We start from the raw sequence: 19,303 nt of genomic DNA, 5'->3' as shown, positions 1-19,303 counted from the left end.
ATATTTGTCAAACTCAGCAGAGAGCCTAGATATCTCAGGAATCTGGCACAGGCCAGGGGGTGGCGGGGAGGTGACAGACACCAGTCACTGGAAACTGAATACAACCAGTGGGGGCAGGGGAGGGGAGCCCGAGGAAGGAGGGCCAAGGAGACAGAGGGACAGATAAACATAAGGAGACTCATGCCCGGGAACCTATATTAAGGATGAAGTGTAGGAGAAAAGAAATTCGAGAACACAGCCAAAGACACTTGCAGAGGAAGCACTGCGGGGACGAGATGAGGAGCTGAGCCTTCTGGGGAAGCAGGATCCAGGAGCCTGGGAAGTGCTGAGAAGGAAGTGGGCAGCCCCGAGGGCTAAGAGGAGGGAAGGAGCGGGCGTCTGCAAGGCAGGGCACCTCTGAGTTGTCCCTGGGCTCCTGGGAGACGGCCTGCCTGCCCTATGAGGCCTCAGTTCTAGCCAAAAGACCCCCGTGCCCCCAAGGCAGAACCTGGGCCCTCCGACCTAGAACCAGGACACACACTGGTTCCAGAGTCCAGGGCTAGTGTCTACCTAATCCCACCCTGTCACACCAGCACTTGGGGCCTCTCAGGGCCACTGAGCTGCCACCCGCAGCCAATGAGTCCCTGCCCCAGGAGGAATCCAGCCCAGCCCAGACCGCTGGCCTGGAACTTATCCAGCCAAGCATTGCCCATCCCTGTCCCAAGCTGTCCTATCTCTGCTCAAGCTCATCCCTGGCCAGAAGTTCCCCTCTTCCCTCGTTCTGCATGGGTAGACACCACCCACATTGAAAACTTATTTATTTATAACCTGCCTCCTTCTAAAAATTACCTCAGGGAGCTAAGTCATCACCCTGCAGGGCCTCCCCAGCTCACCTTCTGCCTCCTCAGGACGCCTCCCTGCACACCGCCCCCACCCCTGTCACTTCCTCCCCTGCCTCCGATTGAACTTTATCTTTTAAGACTACTGGGACACCACTCCTGATCTGTCTTGTATTATCATGGCTGTGTCCTGTCACCTAACTTCCCCTTACTGCCACCAGCTGCACCTGACCTGGCCCTTGTCAGGGATACGCACCACCTCCGACTCGTCTCTGCATTGACAGAGCCCTGCCTGCTCTCCCACAGCAAATATTTTCTGAATGGCTAGAGCCAAGGGGCTGCCTGCTCCCTCTCCTGGTCCCAGGGGGGCTGTCTTGAGGAGGGATGGTCAGCCCCGCTCACTGAGGCTAGAGGTGACAAAGGTGTGTGTGCCTGGGACCGACTCCAGGCACCTAAGCTCTCAGACTCTGGCTCTCCGGGTTGGGCCCCCTCTACTGCCTGACAGGGACCCCTGGCGGGGGCTGGGTAACCATCACCCAGCAGGGAGCTGGGCAGAGGTCTCAGCCAGCGGCTCGCCCAGGCACAAGGATGGCACGGGTGCACTGGTGCCCAGGCCCACGCTGTCTGTGGGGCGGGGGAGGGGCCTGGGGGCTGCCTGTTCCGTAGGCCCAGCCTTGCCTGCCCCTCCCCTGACTCTCCAAAATAGCCCAAGTTTATGTTATCCCCTCCCCCACTTCACACCCAACCCCAACCTGCGACAGAAACACGTCGTCATCCAGAAACAAGATGTTCAAGAGGCAAATGTTGGGCCGGAGAGAAAAACACAAAATCAGCCCAGGAGGACATGGAGGCTGCCTCAGGGCAGGTGGGATGTGGGGGAGGGCTGTAGGCCTCGGCCTGACACCCCCCCTTGCCCCTGGAGGAGGCAGAGGGGCTGCCCTAGGGCCTGCTGGCTCTCCCTAGTCCGAAGGGGAGGGACCAGTGACCCCTGTCCTCATTCCAAAGCCTGTCATGCCCACTGGCCAGCTGGTCCCAGGCAACGCCCAGGCCTGGGGGCGAAAGTACTGGGTTCTGCATTTCCTCTCGAGAAGGCCTTGGTTTCAGTCCTCAGCCTGGGCCTGGGCCACGCAGTCCCCTTGCTTTTTGTCTTATCAAAGTCCTACAGCGAGAAAAAATGGAGCAAGCTCAGACTCGGGCAATTCTGGGGACGGAGGAGACAGGAGTGTTCGTGTGGAGGGCGAAGTGAGGGAAGGGGCAGCAGGAGAGCAGAGGGGCCCCTCCCAGCCCTCCTAAGTCAGAGGCCCCTGGGCTGCAGCCCCAAGAGGGGCCAAGGCAGCTGCGTAAGCAGACGTGCATTCGCGAGATCCGGCCTTGAGTCTAGTTTACCACTGAGTGGTGGGTGACCTTGAACAAGCCCCTCTAGGCCTCAGTTTCCTTCTCTGTAAACTGAGGTTAATAATCCCTGCCTGACACCAGCCAGATGAGATATTCGAAGAAAGCAGAGGTGACAGCACCCAACACATAGCAGATGCCTCATCAGCATGCAAACCCAGCTCCAGCCACCTGTGGACAGCGGGGACCCTGCGTACACGTCTTCTCCTTAGAAGGGAAATCTCCTGGGGAAACCCTTCCTTGGGACTGATTTAGCCAAAGGAGGACTCTCATCCTTAAGAGGGTCGATAAGCAAGCTAGGCCAGCCCAGCTCCTGGGACCTCTGCAGAGTGGGTGTGAGGGAGGTGAGTGTCCCAGTCCCATTCATCAGCCTCCTGTCCGCCCTCAGGAAAGGAGGAAAACCCGATTCTATAGCTCTGGCTGCTGCCAAGACTGCCGCTGGCCTCCCTCGGCCTACAAAGCCACCCTGGCCATCGCTGAGCCCCACTCTACCTGGGACTGAGGACAGTGGGCAGGTGGGGACAGGACCAGCTTGTGCTCACTCCCAGGTCCGGCCAGAGAAATGGAACCACAGCACCACCTCCCAAGGGCCCGGCCATAGTGATGGGAGCAGGGGTGAACACCCCCTGCCTGACCTGGGCCAGGCTGGTAGCTAGGCAACAGGCTCTTGCAATCAGCTCAGCTCACTTTCCGTTGGTGCCTGGTCTGCTCCTGTCTTAATGCACTACTCAAACCAGACACGCTGGTGCGGGGAGACGCCTGGGGCAGAGTCCTGCTCCTGGGCTCCACCCACCCTCAGTGAGGACCCCAAGGCCACAGGCACAGCGCTGCAGGTTTCTACCAGGGTAGGCATGCACACAGACCCAGGTGACAGAATGGGGAGGGCCCAGGCCCAGAAGGATAAGAGAGGAAGTGTCACCATCTGCCCTCGGGCTTTCTGAAGTCATCCACAGGAAGTATAGACCCTCAGAACACCTTCCAACAGGAGTGAGAAAGGAGCCAGCTCCCCACCGTTGGTGGAGGACTTGGTGGCTCCAGTGTCGTGAGCCCTGGCGCTGGCTCACAGCCCGCCACTGGGTGGCTGTGTGATCTCAGGCACGTTGTTTACCTTCTCACAGCCTCGGTCTATTAGTGGGGATAATGCCTCCACTGTAAATTCATTGGGAGGATTAGAGACTAGTGCCAAGTATGCGCATGGAGTGCTCAATACATCGCAGTTGTCATTAGTTAATTTTTTAAAAATTCTGTATCTTCATTTGAGTCCCAGGAACAGCTGAAGGCCCCCCTTTCCCTGGGCTCCTGCGCAGGAGGGCAGGGCTCAGTGGCAGGGGTGCCCCCAAAGCCACAGACAGCTGTGACATCGGTCTCAACAACCGGAAACTGGAAACCCGCGGTGGGTTGCTGGCTCTGCTATTGGTTCAGTGTCTTTGACACGATGCTAAACGGCTCTGAATCCTGGTCTCTGCGTTTCTTCCATGGGACCCCTGGCTGGCCCCAAACTTCCCACCTCAACCGGAGTGCCCTGGCTGCTGTGACTCTACACCAAAAGGACTCTGGGCCTGGAGGGCCTCAAGGGGCTGAGTAAGCTCAGAGCCCCCGGCCGGGCCACTCTCCAGTGAGGTGAAGAGGAAATAAACTCATTGATGGTACCGCCCCTTGGTATCCAAGAGGGAAGAACCTGAGAAGGTGCAAAGTCCCCAGAGAGCCCAGAGTGCCCAGGAATAGGGCCTAGCTCCCCTGGCACCTCACTCATTCCCCCTGGCTCGTCCCATCTCCATCAAGCTAAATCTGCCTCCTCCTCCCCGACTTTGGAAGAGTCCGAATTACCTGCACTTGTCTCTGTCCCCCTAGTGCACACAGTCAAGGGAGGACACCAGCAGGGTCAAGGAACTACACTGAGAGGCCCACAGAACTCACAGCAGACCCAGGCTGGGGCATGACCTCACCTTCTGAGCTGGCGTAGGGGCCGCAGGGGAAGGAACTAGGGCAGCTGACCCTGGCTTCACTCTCAGCCATGGAGAAGGTCCCCGCCTTCCAGCCCTGGGACACCTGCAGTCCCAGCCCAGCCTGCCACAGCCACAGAGACCTCTGCTCCTCCCTTGTCTTCCAGGAGGGAGAGCCACCCACCCTGGTCTAGCAGGCCCGCTGGGCCCCTGCCTGCACCCCACTGCCTCATCTCCTGTCCTCACCTGGGGGAGGGGGCGGTGTGCAATGAAACTCTTCCTTCCACGACCAGGGGGAGGCCCAGCCCAGGAGGTGCTGCAGAGGGCAGCAGGGCTCTGGGACTCAGCAGCATGACAACCTGGGATGCCAGAGGTGACAGGACCAGTCCCTAGACCCAACACATGGTATCCCGGAGAGACCCCAGCCAGGCTTCCGCTGCCAGCCAGGAGACCAGACACCAGCCCCGGGTTCCCTTTTTCACAGAATCTAAAGCCACCCTTCAGGGCTGCTTTCCGCTGCCCCACCACCCCCTCCCACCAAGGGGCGTTTAGGGAAACTGGATCAACTTAGGGAGGGAGTGCTGGGAAGGGACTAAGCTGCCCGCCCCCCTGCCCACCCCGCTCACCCATATCAAGCAGAACCCCGAACCAGGGCTTTCTGGGAAGCCAAGCAGCGCTGCAGCAGGAAGAAGAGGCAACGAATCTGGGCTCATCATCAGGCAGCCTGTGCCCGGCCACTGGCCGTGGCAGCCTGCAGGGCCCAGGCATCAGGCTCTCCCTGTCTAACTCTCCCCTCACCCCAGCCAAGGCCAGGACGTTGGGGTATCCAGGAAACCTTCGAGGCAGGCATCTTGTCACCCTGTAAGAGGCCTTTCCCAAACCTGGGACCACAGGCCTGGGTTCTGGTCCCAGCTCTGCCTTTTATGAGCAGAGGAGGCCAAAGCCCGTGTCCCCTCTCTGAAACTCCCAGTTCCCCGCACTCTGAGCTGCAGGAGGATTTCAGTGAGGTGGCGCACCTGGAGGCAGCTCACCAAGGGCATGCCACAGAGCACGCCACAGAGTGGGTGCTAAACACACTCTGTAGTTTTCTTCCCCTGAACCCAGCCTGACCCCGGCAGAAGAGGCAACGGGCAGCTCCCCTCCAGGGCTCCGACCCTGTGGAGGAGTGGGGGTAAACCAACACAGGGAGCCTATGCAGACAGAAGTGGGGGTGAGCACAGCAAAGCGCACCCCCATGTACTGGGAAGCGATACAGCAAAGCAGGCCGGTCCAAGTAGTAAGTCAAGTGTGTGCTATCTCCTGATGAGGTGTGCAGGGGAGAGGGTGGGCTACTCCCGGGGTCTACGGAAGGCAGGGGGAATGGGGAGGGAAGTGGTGGAAAGCTAGGTCAGTTTGGGTCAGGATCCTCCCTGCCTCTACCCACCACAGCCCGGGCCCCCTTGCAGACCTGAGAGATGGCCCAGGCTCCTGCCACTCACCCTGGCTGCCCTGGAGGAGTAGGGATCCTCGAACAGTGCCCACATGCGGGGTTGCCAGCCACGGCAGCCCCCGGACCCAGCTCCTGGGCCGGCGCCTCCCTCGTGGGGCCCCAGGCGCTGCAGGGCCAGCTCCCGCTCCTCGTCGCCGGCTTCATCACCCTGTCCCGCGCCACTGCCGCCTCCGTCCGGGCTCTCAAAGATGTCCAGCGCCTCCTCCGCGTCGCGGTGCTGCCGGTAGGTCATCCAGCAGCAGGGCTCCACGTCGGTCTCGTCGATGCCCCAGAAGGTGAGCTCCTCCTCGAAGAGCGGCCCGCACACGTCGGCGGGGCAGTGCAGCTTGCCCGTGCGGTAGTAGTTGAGCACGTACGCAAAGACGCCCGGGTGCCGGTCGAAGAAGAACTCGCAGCCCCCGCCGCCGCTGCTGCCGCTGCTGCCCGCGCCTCCGCCATCGGACTCCGGCCGGCCCCCGCCGTCCGGATCAGCCAGCCAGGCGAGGCGGGTGCCCGGCAGGGTGCGCAGGGTGCTGCGGTAGGTCTCATGTCGCGTGCCGCCCACGTTGATGATGATCTTCTCCGACGCCTCGCCCTTGGCCATCTCCTCCTTCAGACATGTTTTGGACGGAGGCTTGTTCCCCGACTTGCGCCCGCGGTAGGAGGAGACACACACCGAGCTGATCATAAGAAGCGCTGCGGGGCTTCGGCTTGGGGCGGCCGCTGCCCTCCAAACACCCTTCCCGAGGAGGCAGCGTCAGACGGGGGAGGGGGAGGAGACGACAAGGAGGCAGGAGGCGGCGGCAGCCCCCTCTGCGGCGTGGCCCTGCCCCTGCCTCCCCCCCGGGGCGCGGAGCGGGAGGAGTTGGTGCACAGGTGGTTGGGGTTTGGGCAGGCAGCCCAGGGAGGGAGGCAGAAGGGGGAAAGGGGAGCCGAGAACCCCAGCGAGGGGCCGGAGGTGGCGGGGGTGGAGCAGGGGCAAGCACACACACGCTCCCCCGCTAGGACTGGACACTCAGACGCTCTGCCCGGGACACGCCCCCACTTTACCCCCCAAAAGGAGAGGAGGCGCACAGTCCCCGCGCACCGCGAGGCTCCGGGGCGCGCGCGCGCTCACACTCACACGGGCCACCTTCTGGCTCCCAGACCGCGCCGAGCCCCGGGAGCGGCCGGCTTCCCCGCGGTGGCGGCGGCAGCGCAGCAGCAACAAGTCTTCCGACCCGCTGCCGGGGCCCGGCCGACGCTCTCACAGCAGCCGGAGCTCCGCGGGCCCGGGTTCTGTGCGGTCAACACAAGGCGGCGGCGGCGGCATGTGGCCTCTATCCCCCATTCATAAATCCAGCGCCAGGCACCGATGGCGGGCGGGGCCGAGCGGAGCGCGGCGATCGGGCGGGCGGGGGCTGCGCAGGGCGAGGCGGCGGCAGGAAAACAAGCGCACCCGCAGGAGCGAGCCTCAGGTCCTGCGTCCGCGGCTCGGCAGCGGCTTGGAACAGCGCTGGGCTGGGTGCTGCGCGGCGGGGGCTGCGCTGGGGCGGAGGGGGCCTCAGACGGGGCGTCCTGGCTGCGCCGAACCCGGGGGGCGGGGCTGCTCCGGAGAGCTGAGATCTGGGCACTGGCGAAGAAGTCTCCCGGGCGGCGGCCGAGCGGCCAAGGACACCTGCAGGCTTCCCGGGATGCGCCAAGTAGGAACCTCAGCGCAGCGCCCCGGCACCGGGCTCCTGTGATCTGGCGGCGCTGGGAGCCGTGCCATCCACGCGTCTGCCCATCTCCGAGCGGGGCGCCGGCCTTGGCTCGCGGCAGGGGGCGGGCGAGAGGTGGCCTAGCGGGTGGGAGGGGGACGCAGCGGCGCCGGTGGGCTGGGGCTCAAGGGGTTCTCTGCCTCCCTCCACCGATGCTAGCGGACACCATTCTCCGGTGGCGCCTTTTCCTCTCGGCCCCGCCTCGCCTGGGCGCGCCCTCCGCTGGGCGGGGTGGGCGGGGCGCGGCGCGGGGCCGATAGGGCTCGCTGCAGGGCTTCGGCGGCTAGATCACAGCCTTCCTCGGCCAGGCCGAGCCCAGCCGAGGCGCGTAACCCTCTCGCCGCCAGCGCCCAACCCAGCGCGCCACTCCTGCGCGCCCCCGCCACCTTCCCCGCTCGCCCCACTCCTCCCGCCTCCCCGCCTCCCCCAAGCCCGCAGCTCCTCCCACTGCAGCCCTGGTGACAGCTAAGCTCTCTCCACCCCTGACCTCTAACCTCCGCCCTCCCCTTCTGTCGGCTTCGGTCGCCCCCTCCCCGCCAAGCTGGCCTCATTGTTGCGGTTTCATTGCGGCTAACTGGAGGCGGGATAAGAAAGCGAGTGGAGAGATGGTGTCCCCTCCTGCCCCGGACACCGTGTTGGGCCTCCTGACCACCCCGCCCCCATCCTCCGCCTACCAGGCCCAGCCAGGCCCAACCAGGCCCTGGTCTTGATGCTTACCGCCTCTGTCACACTCACGGAAGTCCCCTCGGTGGAATGGGGACCACGCTGGCTCCTGGTCTGGGGGAGGGGAACTGGAGTCCTGGTGCTGTTTCCGCGTGTCCGGTGGCTGGGCCTGAAAGACCATTAAGTTAAGCCCAGCCCAGTTAAGTCCTCGTTGCCGCCCTGCCCTGTGACCCCGTCCTGTTTCTGCTGCTGTTTCACTCACTGCAATGTGACTTTGCCCTTTTTATGTTTCATCAGCTTCTCTGACCCCAGCTCCCCCAGGCACTGCGTTTTCATCTTGCTCTCTCCCACAGTGCCTGCCTCTGAGAACTTGTTTGCTAAGTGATTGAGAAGACACCATGCCCAAAGCATTAGGCACCGGCCAACTTGACTGGCCTCATCCCAAAAGCAGTTTCCAGATTCATTTGTTTTTAAGTCCAGGACCTCATCTACATCTTTAAATTAAGCCTCATCTTAATTTTCATTTTATTTTGTACAGTCTCAAGCAGCCTCCAGGGCCGTCTGGGTGAGGTAAGGAAGATCTTAAGGCAGAAATGCAAGGTGACTGACACATCTGCCCAGACACCTGTACACCGTCCGATTTCCAGACCAGGAGTACCTGGCAGCACCTGACAAGCAAGACAAGGGCCTGGGGGTTCTCCGAGAAAAGGTTAAAAGCCTGGTGCACATTCAAGGGATACTTATAATCCAAAGCCTCATTAATGATGGAGTGAGGAAACCAAAATGACGATGATCTTTGATGATCTACATTAATAGGCAGAAGAGTCTGGGCATCTGGACTGTAGCCAGAAACACACATTTACTGGCACCCCGTTTGTGGCACCCCGTCTGTACTCCTTGGACCTGATGTCTGCATTTGAGAGTTTAGCTGGCTTTGAGTTTCCTGCGGCAAAAAAGAAAAATCCCAGATATGACTGGGAAGGGAATATCCAGGCCGGGCCATACGCTGGAGTGAGGAAGGAAGAACCATAGCGAGAATATTAACAACCAGACCATAATGAGCAGCTGTAAAGTCCAACCTGGTTATGCACTGGCAAACTCCCTTGCGGTCTGGTCCCCCCTTTCTGTTCTCCAGGCTGCCTGAACTCAGTCATCCCAAGGAAGGGAGAGGCTGGTGGGAGAGGTGAAAACCCATCTTACTCCTGAGTCATTTGTTCATTCAATTAGTATTTCTGGAGCCCTACTATGTGCCAGAAGCTGTTCCAGGCACTGGAAATCAATCACAACAACAGAGCTCCACACCATCCTTTCTGTAGAGAATCTCTGCCTTCTCGGTGCTTCCATTCTGTGGTGTTTGCAGGTGGTGATTGGCAAGTGGGGGGTGCGGGGAGGAAGAAAGCTGCACAGGGAGAAAGGAGCCCTGGAGAGGAGGTCAGAAAGCTGGCCTCGAGAGTAAGGGAACCCCTGAGGAGCCAAGGGAATTAGAGGGCCCAGCCTGGGAGGCACAGTGGGTTGAAGGTACCCCAAGGCAGCAGGGCCCCTGACTCAGCCCCTGACAAGCACCTGAATTGGGGACTTCAGCTTCAGGCCACTGGCCTTCAGAGAAGGCCTCAGCACTGGCTGAAGGGTTTATTCTAGAGCTCTGGGCTAATTCCTTCTGGAATTTTCTGGGGAATTCAGTATGCTGCAGTTGGCATCCTAGGGCTGGTCTCCCATCAGTTCTGCGTGTATGAGGTCATGCTATTTCCCCAAAGCACAGAACCCAGGAAGCGAGGAGAGCCCCCTGCCTAACCTGCAGTGAGTCTATTCTGGATGGGTGGGTGCTGCCCCCTGGTGGTTTTAGGAGACCCTGCGCCAGACCACCCCTTAGCTCAGGACTGTGTTGATCAAGAGAAAAGGGGGCGAACCCCGGTGGGGTGGCAGCTGATTCTGGACTTCCCATCAATTCCAGAACCTCTTGTATTTCTGCCGGCATCAACGTCCCATCTGGGACTCCACCTGCTCCTTCCCTTTTCCATCCTTGATAACTGACAGGCTGAAGCAAGACTGAAGCACTCACAGTTGGAAATTCCTAATTCTGCAAGCTTCTTTCCCTCAGTTACCACCTCTTCTTCACCTTTGTCCCCTTGGGGCTGAACATCTCTGCCTAGGAGCCAGTTCAGGCTGTAGTGTCAGCCACCAAGGAATCTAAGTGTGGCAAAGGACTAGGGGAAGCACGTTTGAGCCCAGAGTGGCACAAAGGGGCCTTCCGAGCACCTGCAGCTTTTCTACAGCCCCCCAAATAGGGTCCTTGTTCTCAGAGCAGCGGCTGGTCCCACCAGGGCAAGCCCGACATCAAAGCCATTTCTCCCCATAGGAACTTGGTGTGGGGCTCAGCCACTTCGAGGTGACAGGAAATCTCTCCTTTCTCTCTGCGTGCAATCTCTCCTTTGGACTCTGCTTGTTTGGAGGGCTCCAGGCCTAGTAGCAGGCCCCACGGCTGCCAGAGCAAGGTCCTATCCTTTGCTTCCCATGTCTGCCCCTCTTGGCATTCTGGCTCCTGCCAGGGACCACCCCCTTCTCCCTCAGGTCCAGGTCAAGGAGCCAGCACCCTTTCCCGGCCTGCCTTGCTCCCCAGCCCGGTTAATTGAATTGCTTTATTGGCCATCATAACTGAGGGGAGGCTGATGGGGCCCTGCCCCTCATGGAAGGAGAAAGGAAGGGAGGGTGAGAGGAGGCCGCAAGCCTCCAGTTTGCTTATCAGTTCATTTAACCCTGCCTCCCACCCCGAGGCCCCTCAGCCTACAGAGAGGAGCAGGCTCCAGATCCAAGCTGAGAGCCTTCCCAGGAGGGGTCTGGGGAGGACCCAGCGTAGAGGACAGCCTGAGGGCCCTGTGGGGGTCAGCTAGAACAGCTCTGCACTGGGGCTGAAATCAGGGTTTGGGCTCCTGTGAAAATTTGCATGAAGGTGTATCTGGGGCTCTGGGGATCTCCAAGTGGGGCATTTGATGGCCCAGCTCTTAAAGGGAAAGGACCAGAAGGGTGCAGGCCACAAGCTCAGGCCTGGCCAGGACTCCGAGCTTGTGAACCATGGACTTGGAACCAAAGGGCAGGAAGGGACCTGAGGCCAGCTTGCAGGCAGTGTCTCTTTGAGGGATTTCAGGCCTAGAGAGCAGCAGTGAGCTCTGGGAGACTTGGCTGGGCCTGAGCCTGGGTCTGGGTCGAAGGCAGAGCCCAACATAGGTGCCCACCTGGCCTCTGCATGTAGAATGGTGTTCAGAGAATGCTGTTCACGGGAATCACAAGGCCAAGGCCAGCTGAGTGGACCTCCAGAGCCCTCCTTGCTCAAGGCGGCTGCGGTAGACACCCAGCCTACGTCCAGAGAACATGCATGCACATAGGTTAGTGCAGGGCGCAGCTGGCGAGACTCGTTGGCGCACAGTCTGTCTCCATCTTCAAAAGTACAGATTCCTCCCACCTGGGCTAAATTCCAGCAAAACTGGTTCATTTCATCAGCATTGTTAATTAGTCCTGATGGACCCAGTCCCCTCCAGCAGTGTCCTAGGGAAGGGGAAGGAAATTGTCTGGAGAGGCCAACCAAACTCGGGCTCCTCTTAGGTGCTCCCAAGCCCAGGGACCCTCCCCTGCTTGGGCCAGCCTGGGAAGAACAGAGACCCAGCCCCAGCTAGCTCCAAGCCGGGGAGCCACAGGGTGAATCAGCACCATCTTCCTGCTCCGCAGCTCCTGTGCCTGGCATGGCGTAGCTTCAACAGTGGTTGGTTTGCTGTTGAGGGGCAGATGTCGTCTTCTCCTCACTGCCCGGGCTTCTTGCTACATAAGACAACCTAAGTAAAGGACACAGTGGGCACCAGGGGCTATGAGCGTGGCAGGTCGTTCCGAGTCAGGTGATGACTGCCACGACGAGGCAGGGCCTGCCTGATCCTTCTCTGTGCTTCTCAGTGACCGGCGCAGCCCTGGGCACTCAGAACTCTCTGTCTGTGCCTGATACTCGGACTTAATGCGGGGTGGGGCGGGGCAGGACAGGGGAGCAGGGGAGAGCCCTTCCTGTTGGCAGCTTGCTGTCCTAGAGGGCGCACAGGACTCAGTCAAGAAACCCAGGCTTTGACCCAGTGTCCCCCCTGCTTGGTTGTAGGAATTTTGGGTAGAACCCTTCCTTCTCTGGGCCTCAGTTTCCCCAACTGTTCTACGAGGGTGTTGGGCCAGGTAATCACTAAGATATTGTGATTGAAATTGCTGTGAAGCAAATTGTTCCCACAGTTTAGTGGTGTAAATCCAATAAGTGTTTTATTTGGCTCATGGTTTTATGGGTCAGGAGGTTAGAAGGGGCTCGGTTGGACAGTTCCATGCAGGCCTGTGAACGTCTGAAGGTCAGCTGGGCCGCATGTTCACTAGGGCGTGTCCACTAGGGCACATTCACCTGGCTGGTAGTTGATACTGGCAATCGGCTTGGGTTTCAGCTGAAATTGTTGACCTAAGCACCTGTAAACACACAGCTTCTCCAGCACGGGCAGCCTCAGGGTAGCTGGGCTTCTTATGTGGCAGCTGAGTCCTCCCAGAACCACTAACCCTTTAACACCTCCAAAGTCACAGAGCATCACTTCCGTCATAATGTGCTGGTCAGAGGAGGCATTTTTTTCTCCCTGATTCAAGGAGGACAAGCCATATCAGTGAGAACCCCGCGATCTGATACTTCCTTTCCTGGAAATGGTGCCTTCCCTTGCCTCCTTCCAGGACTTCCTTGGGTTTGAGGCTGAAACTGTCCTTTCTGAATAGCTCTGAGAGAAGTCTCCTTACCTGGGTGACGAGCTTCCAGAAGGAAGCAGGCCATGGACTTACAGGTACAAGAAGGAAGCTAATATTTAATGAGCACCTATTATGTTCCAGCTGGAAATAATTCCATACTGCATCCCAGTAGGTACTCCAGGAGTTTTTGTTTTTTTTTTTTTTTCTCTCACCGTCTTTGCAAGAAAGAGATTTTATTGTCATTCTCTTTTTACATTAGAAAACGGAGGTTCCGAGAGTTAAGTGATGTACCAAAAGTCGTGCGGCTGGGGACAAAGCCATGACTCAAACCTACCTTGTGGGGCCCGCTTCTGGAGCACACGAGGCAGAGGGAGCTGTCTCCCCCACCCGCTGCCTGTGTTTCCCTTCCTCCCTGCCTGCTCCCTGCACCCAGGCTGCAATTCAGCCACTCACCTCTCTCTGCGAATGTCCCTGTGCTGTGCCTCTAAGCTGACACCCCCTTAGGAGAAAGTACCCTCACAAGGGCCGATGACTGGGAGTCCCTAGCCCCCTGGAATAATAGATCCATCACGTGGGCAGCCACAAATTCTTTGGTCCCTTTCCTCCCCCAGACAAATGGGGTCTCACTGCCTTCCCATTAACCTTGGGCAGATGCTGTGACCCGTAGAATACGGCAGAAGTGACGCTGAGCCATTTTCGAGGCCCAGGCCTTGAGAAGTGGCTGTGTCTACCTCCTGTCCCTTGAAATAGTCTCTCTGAGCCATCACAGAAGTCTGGCCACTCAGAGATGTGCGAGGCTCGAGTGGCCAGTGGTAGACGCCCCTCTGGAGACACTCGAGCCCAGCCTTGTGGCCGTTCTCACCGACGTGCCAGCGTTTGCACCGTGTGAGTGAGGCTGCCTCGGGCCCTCCAGGCCAGCCTGTCTGCCACTGAATACCACTGAGTGACCTCAGCTGCCACCAGGAGAGTCACTTACAAGCTCTGCTTGAATCCCTCACCCAAAACACCACGAGACATAATAAAAGAGTTGTTTTAAACCACTAAGATTTGGGGTAACTTGATACATAGCAAGATGTGCCATCTTGTTTCAATCCTTTCTTTATACCTGTTTTACAGACCAGGAAACGTGAGCTCAGAGGCATTAAATAACTTGCTCTAGAGCTCCCAAGAAGCAGAAGGCCTGGCTGGCGTTTGAACTTGAACTTGGGAAGTCTAGCTCCATAGCTCCCTCAAACGCAAGGCCTTGTTACAGTGTTTCTTAGTGCACTTGTGTGTCCCCCCTGACAGGACGGTTGACATTTCAACCAACAGCTTTACTTTCAACCGAAGGGTTCAGTAAATTTTCCAGGAGTGATGTATTTGCAGCACCAAGACACTTCCCATTCGGGAGGCAAGTGGGGAGATTTGGAGTCGGGAGTGGGGGAGGGGGGTTCCCTCCCTCTCCCCACACTCAGGACAATGGGGGATGATTTCTCTATCTTTGTGAGTCCATAGCTGGCACAGAGCCTGTCATGGTGGATGCATAATAAATATTTGTTTAACTAATAAACTGGCCCACAAAGGCGTCAAGTGACAGAGCTAGGAGTGGACCAAGATCTGGATAGAAAGGTTTTCCTGCCATCTGCTGGCTGTTTCTGGAACAGCACTGTCTTCTCTGGCAGGAGGAGGAAGTGGAAGGTGCCTTGGGGGGCTGGGCTGTGGGTGTCCCGCCCAGGCAGCAGCATTCCAGGCTGGAGAGGATGCGGTGAGGTGGGGGTTCCCCCGCCCCCAGGAGCCAAACCTCCTGTTTCTTCCACTGTCTGGGCTCCTTGCTGGTGAGGCAAGAAGCAGCACCTACCCCTCCCATCAGCCCCTTCGGTGCTTCGTAAGTACTTGAGATTGAAATTTGGGAAAGTAGGTAATGACAAATCCCAATTTCATCTTGAAGAGAGGGGCCGCTCCCTCACAACTTAGAACGTGGCTGGCCCCCATGAACCCTCAAGTCCCCTGCTGGCTCCTACCTGGCTCTCAGCGCCCCCACCCCGCCCCGTTCCCTGTGGGGGCCTCCGCACACCAGAGTCTTACGGAGCTGACAGGTACAGCTCTTCCTGGCAGTAAGGCAGGGCAGGAATTTCCCCCTCAAGGCCCTGTAAGTGGACACCAAACACCGTCCTTACATCGGACACCAAAACCTGCCAGCCCGCTGACCCCTGGACAACGCAGACAGAAATCTAGGCCTGAGCAGGCTCCGTCTGTGGAACAGTATAGAACGGCCAGAGTCTGCAGACGCTGCAGACGGGAAACTCTGCCGTCCTCCCGCAGTTGGCTGAACTCATAGAAGTGAAGCCTGAGGATACAGGGGCCCGACTGTATATTTACTGGGGAAAAACCCACGTGTAAGCGGTGCCGTGCAGCGCAAACCCGTGCTGCCTGAGGGTCACCTGGATCTGCCTCAGAGAGCCAGCTGTTGCAAACACAAGCCATGGCCGGTGTGGAGCACTTGGAGCCCAACACAGCCGCTACAAGGACACCAGGACAGTTCCTGGGAGAGCGAGTACATATCCCTCCTCACCCTCCTTAAGTCCCCAGCCGGCCAGCCACACACACAGCTCCCACAGCCTCCCACCCAAGCTTATACCCCAACACTGCCCCCACCCCCCATCCGGGGTGGTCAGAAAGGCAAGAGGGGGTTGGTAAGAACAGACACTTTATTGTACACCGTGGGGGGAGCAGAGAGAAAGGAGGGGCTCCAGGGTGACACTACCTCGTCCCCTCCCCTGGGCTGAGTGGTCTTGACCTACCCAGGGCTCTGGGCAGCCATGGGCACATGAACTTGAACTTGCGCCAGAAGCCAGTGATGCTCGCAGTGTATACCTGGGTCTGTACAAAGCAGTGCCTGGGATGAGGAGGGGCCCTGGGTTCCCTTCAGGCCCCCAGTTTCAGGGCTTAGCATATGCTCAGGGGGTCAGGTGCCTTCCAACCTGCCAGCCTCTCCCCTTTTCCACCGTGGGGACTACTCTGGGGGCAGTGGCAGGAGCGCCCCGGCCCGGAATACTGCAGGGTCCGGGACCACACAGCCCCCAGCCCCCAGCCCCGCGGCCTCTCCTACCACTAGGAAAAGTCTCTGTGACAGTCTCTGCAGATTTATGGCCGGAGGGCAAAGCCAACCTCACTGTGCACCCTGCCCGTCCAGACCCATCTGGGCTTCAAGCTGCCTCAGCAGAGATAGCTCCCTGAACAAGAAGCTGGTGATCGGGCCAGAGGGCAGCGAGCAGGGGACTCTCAGGCACGCCCTGCCCTGGAATCCCCCCTGTCTCCTGTGGGTGCTGCAGGACAGCACCACAGCCCGGGTGGGCGGGGACCCTGCACAGGGACGTGGTACCACCTCCTGCTCCCCCAAGAAACCTGGGGCTGGATCTCACCTCATCAGAGGCCCCACCTGCCCTGGCCCTGGCCCACGTCCAGCCCCCTGAGGACTGGGCGAAGGTGTGCATGCCAGCAGCCCCTTCTGAGCATGGTTGGGACTGTCCCAAAGTCAAATGCAGGGCCCGGGCGCTGTGAGAGGCCTCCTGGGGCCACACCACCTTAAGGAGCCCAGGACTTTCTGCAGGACGGAGAGCTTGGGTCTCCAGGGAGACAGAAGGAAGTTGACTGGAAAATAAATGCAGGGGCTTCCCCGGCCCCACCAGGTCTTTTCTTCCCAGTGGTGTGAAGGCAACGAGTCCCCGGCAAGGAAAGCCCACCTTCCCCACAGCTGGGGGCTTCCTGCAGGCTGGCCCAGGCCTGGCTGAGAGGAGGGGGAGGCAGGGAAGGCGGTGGGGTCTTCAGGAGCACGGTGAACACTGGGGTTCACAAGTCAGCACCCTACACACAGCCACACCCATGTAGACACACACGCCACACACATACACGCACACACGCACACACACGTCAAGCTCCAGGCCCTACGGCTAACACAGCAGACACAGTCCGGACGACGGGCCTCGGCGTGCTCCCCAGCCCTCTGACTGAGCAGCTGCCCCGCCCAGTCCCTGTCTCAGGCTGGCGGGCTGGGGCCTGGCCCAGCCACAAGCTACAGAGTTAAAAATATATCAGATATACAATGAAAATAGATCTGTACAGCACTGAGGATGCAAATAGTCCGCCGGCCGCAGGGTAATAGGGGGTCTGTCATTAACAGCAAGGACACCCACACGTTCGGATTGACTGTACAACAGAAGTAGGGTACACAGAAGAGTATATATAGTGGAGTGCCTCTCCTGGGGCCTTGCCTCTCCTGTTGCTAAATCAGCTGGGACTGGGCTTGGGGCCACGTAGGAGGTGCTGCTGGGTGAGGGGCCTGCGGCGGAACGTTGTGCCCCAAAGGCTCTGGTCTCTGGAGACACCTGGGTCTCTCCTCTCCCCTCAGGTAAGGAAGCTGGGTGGGGCTGAGAGGGCCAGAAATGGGAGGAGGGAGGGAGGGGAGGGTAAGAAAAATGGTGGGATGGGGGATGGATCCCCAGGCAAAGGAGGGGGCAAGGGACTAAGGAATGAAGGAGGGAACCCTGGGCCTAGTCTGTCCCCACCCTCATAAGTGACTCAGGACCCTCTGTCAAGGTGCCCAGGCCTAGCAATGTGGCCTGTTCCCTCCCTTCCCACCACAGCTCTCAGAGGTGTGCTGTGCCAGCCAGTCTGCCCTTCTTCCTACCTTCCATCCATCCATCCCCCTACCCACCCACCCATCCATCATCTACCCATCCATCATCATCTATCTATCCATCCATCCATCCACCCATCCATCCATCTACCCACCCGCTTACCCATATCCATCCACCCACCTGCCTACCCATCCATCATCTACCTACACATCCATCCATCTATCTATCCATCTATCCACCCACCCACCTACCCATCCATCATCCATCCACTCACTTACCAATCCATCATCTATCTATCCACCCATCCATCACCCAGCCTCCATCCTTCCTTTCATTGGTCCATCCATCCCTCCACAGACATTTGCTCTCCAGTCAGGTTCTAACCCTCCCAGCCTTACTCTGAGGGTGGCCCTACTCCAGGGTAAGCCAGAAGGTAAGAGTGGGGGTGGGGAATGCTGTGGGGCTGAGCCCCAGGACAGAGACCCAGCCCCCTCCCCTTGGCAACCTCCAGGGTCCACAGCAGTGCCTGTGGCCCTGGCCGGAGTGGGCCGGGTGGCTTGGGAAAGGTTCCCGAGGTGTCTGTTCACAATGTGCACCTGGGGAGCTGTGCTCACACAACAGAGGGTGAGTGGCGGCCGGCCCAGAGGGGCAGCAGAATTAAACCCTTTGCCCAGATGCCAGGCTTCCTGGATGTGGGCCCCTGAACTCCAGGGACCCCATTCCAGGGGAAAAGCTGCCACTAGAGAGAAAGTAGGGGCCCAGGTGAAATGAAGGGGTGTGCTTTGCAGCTGTGCTGCACACCATCCGAATTGTGCTGTGGGCAGGTGTGCTCTGGGAACCTCCGGGAAGAGCAGAGGCCACCACTCTGGGCTCTAGGATGGGGCTGGGGGCGGGGAGACAACAGGGAGATGGCTAAGCCCTCACAGAGGTAGGCAGGTTCCAGCCTAGTCATCACCCTCCCAGGAAGGATGTGGGAGCACACCCCACCCACTCAGGCAGAACCTAGGACATCAGAGATCGCACCTAGAGCTGGAGGTGGGGGTGCCCCCCACCCCTCTGCTGTCAGTGCACCATGTGCCTCAAATGACCTGAAGCCTGAGCCCCGGGTGCTGATACATCTGTCCCATCTCCAGCCTTCAATCAGACAGCTGCTGGGTACCCCACCCTGCCCCCGTGCCTGTCACCAGCACTACCACCTGGCAGCACAGAGGGACTCCGAGACCTAAGAACTGCAGGTAGCAGGTTAGGGGGAGAGAAGGAAGGTGAAATGACCCCATCCAAAAGTGGCCACCTGGAGTCTCCCCTGCGCTGAGAATCAGAACTTCAGGAGTATTCTAATTATGTGACCACCATTTGGGGAGACCTCAGAGGGTTAGATGGTGCGACCCCCACCCAGGTCTAGGGAGCCGAATTGGCTGGGACTGGGGTGGGGGATGAGGCAGGGCGGACACCTCTCTTGGGAGGGGTGGCCAGGCTGGGATGGGGGCTGGTAGGGTATGGAGGAGAGGTGGTGGGGGGGACCAGTGGTCACAGCTCTGACTCAGGGGTGCTAGCCAGGAGGTAGCCGCTCCCATAGCGTCCATTGGGGTCCCCGCTGGGCTCCAGCGGTGATGTGCTGCCGGGTCCCAGGTAGGAGCGATGAGTGGGCATGGGGGAGGGCGCCTCACTGGGCACCTTGTTGAGGATGAAGCGGGTCTCATCGTTCTCCTCCAGGTTGGAGATGTCCTTCATCATGCGGCCCTTCTTGTAGGACACGGAGAGGGTGTTGGAGCCATCGGAGAGCAGGTGGAAGTGCCTCAGGATGAACACCACGGGGATGGGCAGGGTTGCCACCAAGATGAGGGCAATCAGGAGGGCCATGGCCCAGTCAGGGAAGTACAGGTAGCGCTCGGCAGCCTAGGGGTGGGCAAGGGAGGGCAGC

General features: G+C 59.3%; 2 protein-coding genes across 7 annotated transcripts in view; both read right to left on the bottom strand.

The window, feature by feature from the left end:
* Positions 1-7,712, bottom strand: part of KCNC4 (potassium voltage-gated channel subfamily C member 4) — a 30,330-nt gene extending 22,618 nt beyond the window's left edge. For 2 of the 5 annotated variants that reach the window (XM_053914630.2, XM_053914631.2), the window contains exon 1: positions 5,632-7,710. In XM_053914630.2, coding sequence (XP_053770605.1) covers positions 5,632-6,309 — 678 coding nt within the window. In that variant the 5' untranslated portion in view covers positions 6,310-7,710. Of the gene's footprint in view, positions 1-5,631 lie in introns of all 5 variants that reach the window. The other 3 variants (XM_053914628.2, XM_053914627.2, XM_053914629.2) reach the window with 3 other exon arrangements.
* A 7,706-nt stretch (positions 7,713-15,418) lies between these two features.
* Positions 15,419-19,303, bottom strand: part of SLC6A17 (solute carrier family 6 member 17) — a 43,566-nt gene continuing 39,681 nt past the window's right edge. For both annotated transcript variants that reach the window (XM_045203490.3, XM_045203491.3), the window contains exon 12: positions 15,419-19,278. In XM_045203490.3, the coding sequence (XP_045059425.2) occupies positions 18,910-19,278 (369 nt within the window). In that variant the 3' untranslated portion in view covers positions 15,419-18,909. The remainder of the gene's footprint in view (positions 19,279-19,303) is intronic.

The sequence above is a fragment of the Desmodus rotundus genome, chromosome 12 (assembly GCF_022682495.2).
Source record: "Desmodus rotundus isolate HL8 chromosome 12, HLdesRot8A.1, whole genome shotgun sequence".
Lineage (NCBI taxonomy): Eukaryota > Metazoa > Chordata > Mammalia > Chiroptera > Phyllostomidae > Desmodus > Desmodus rotundus.
The sequence above is the reverse complement of the archived record's forward strand: the minus strand, read 5'-3'. Positions and strand labels throughout refer to the sequence as shown.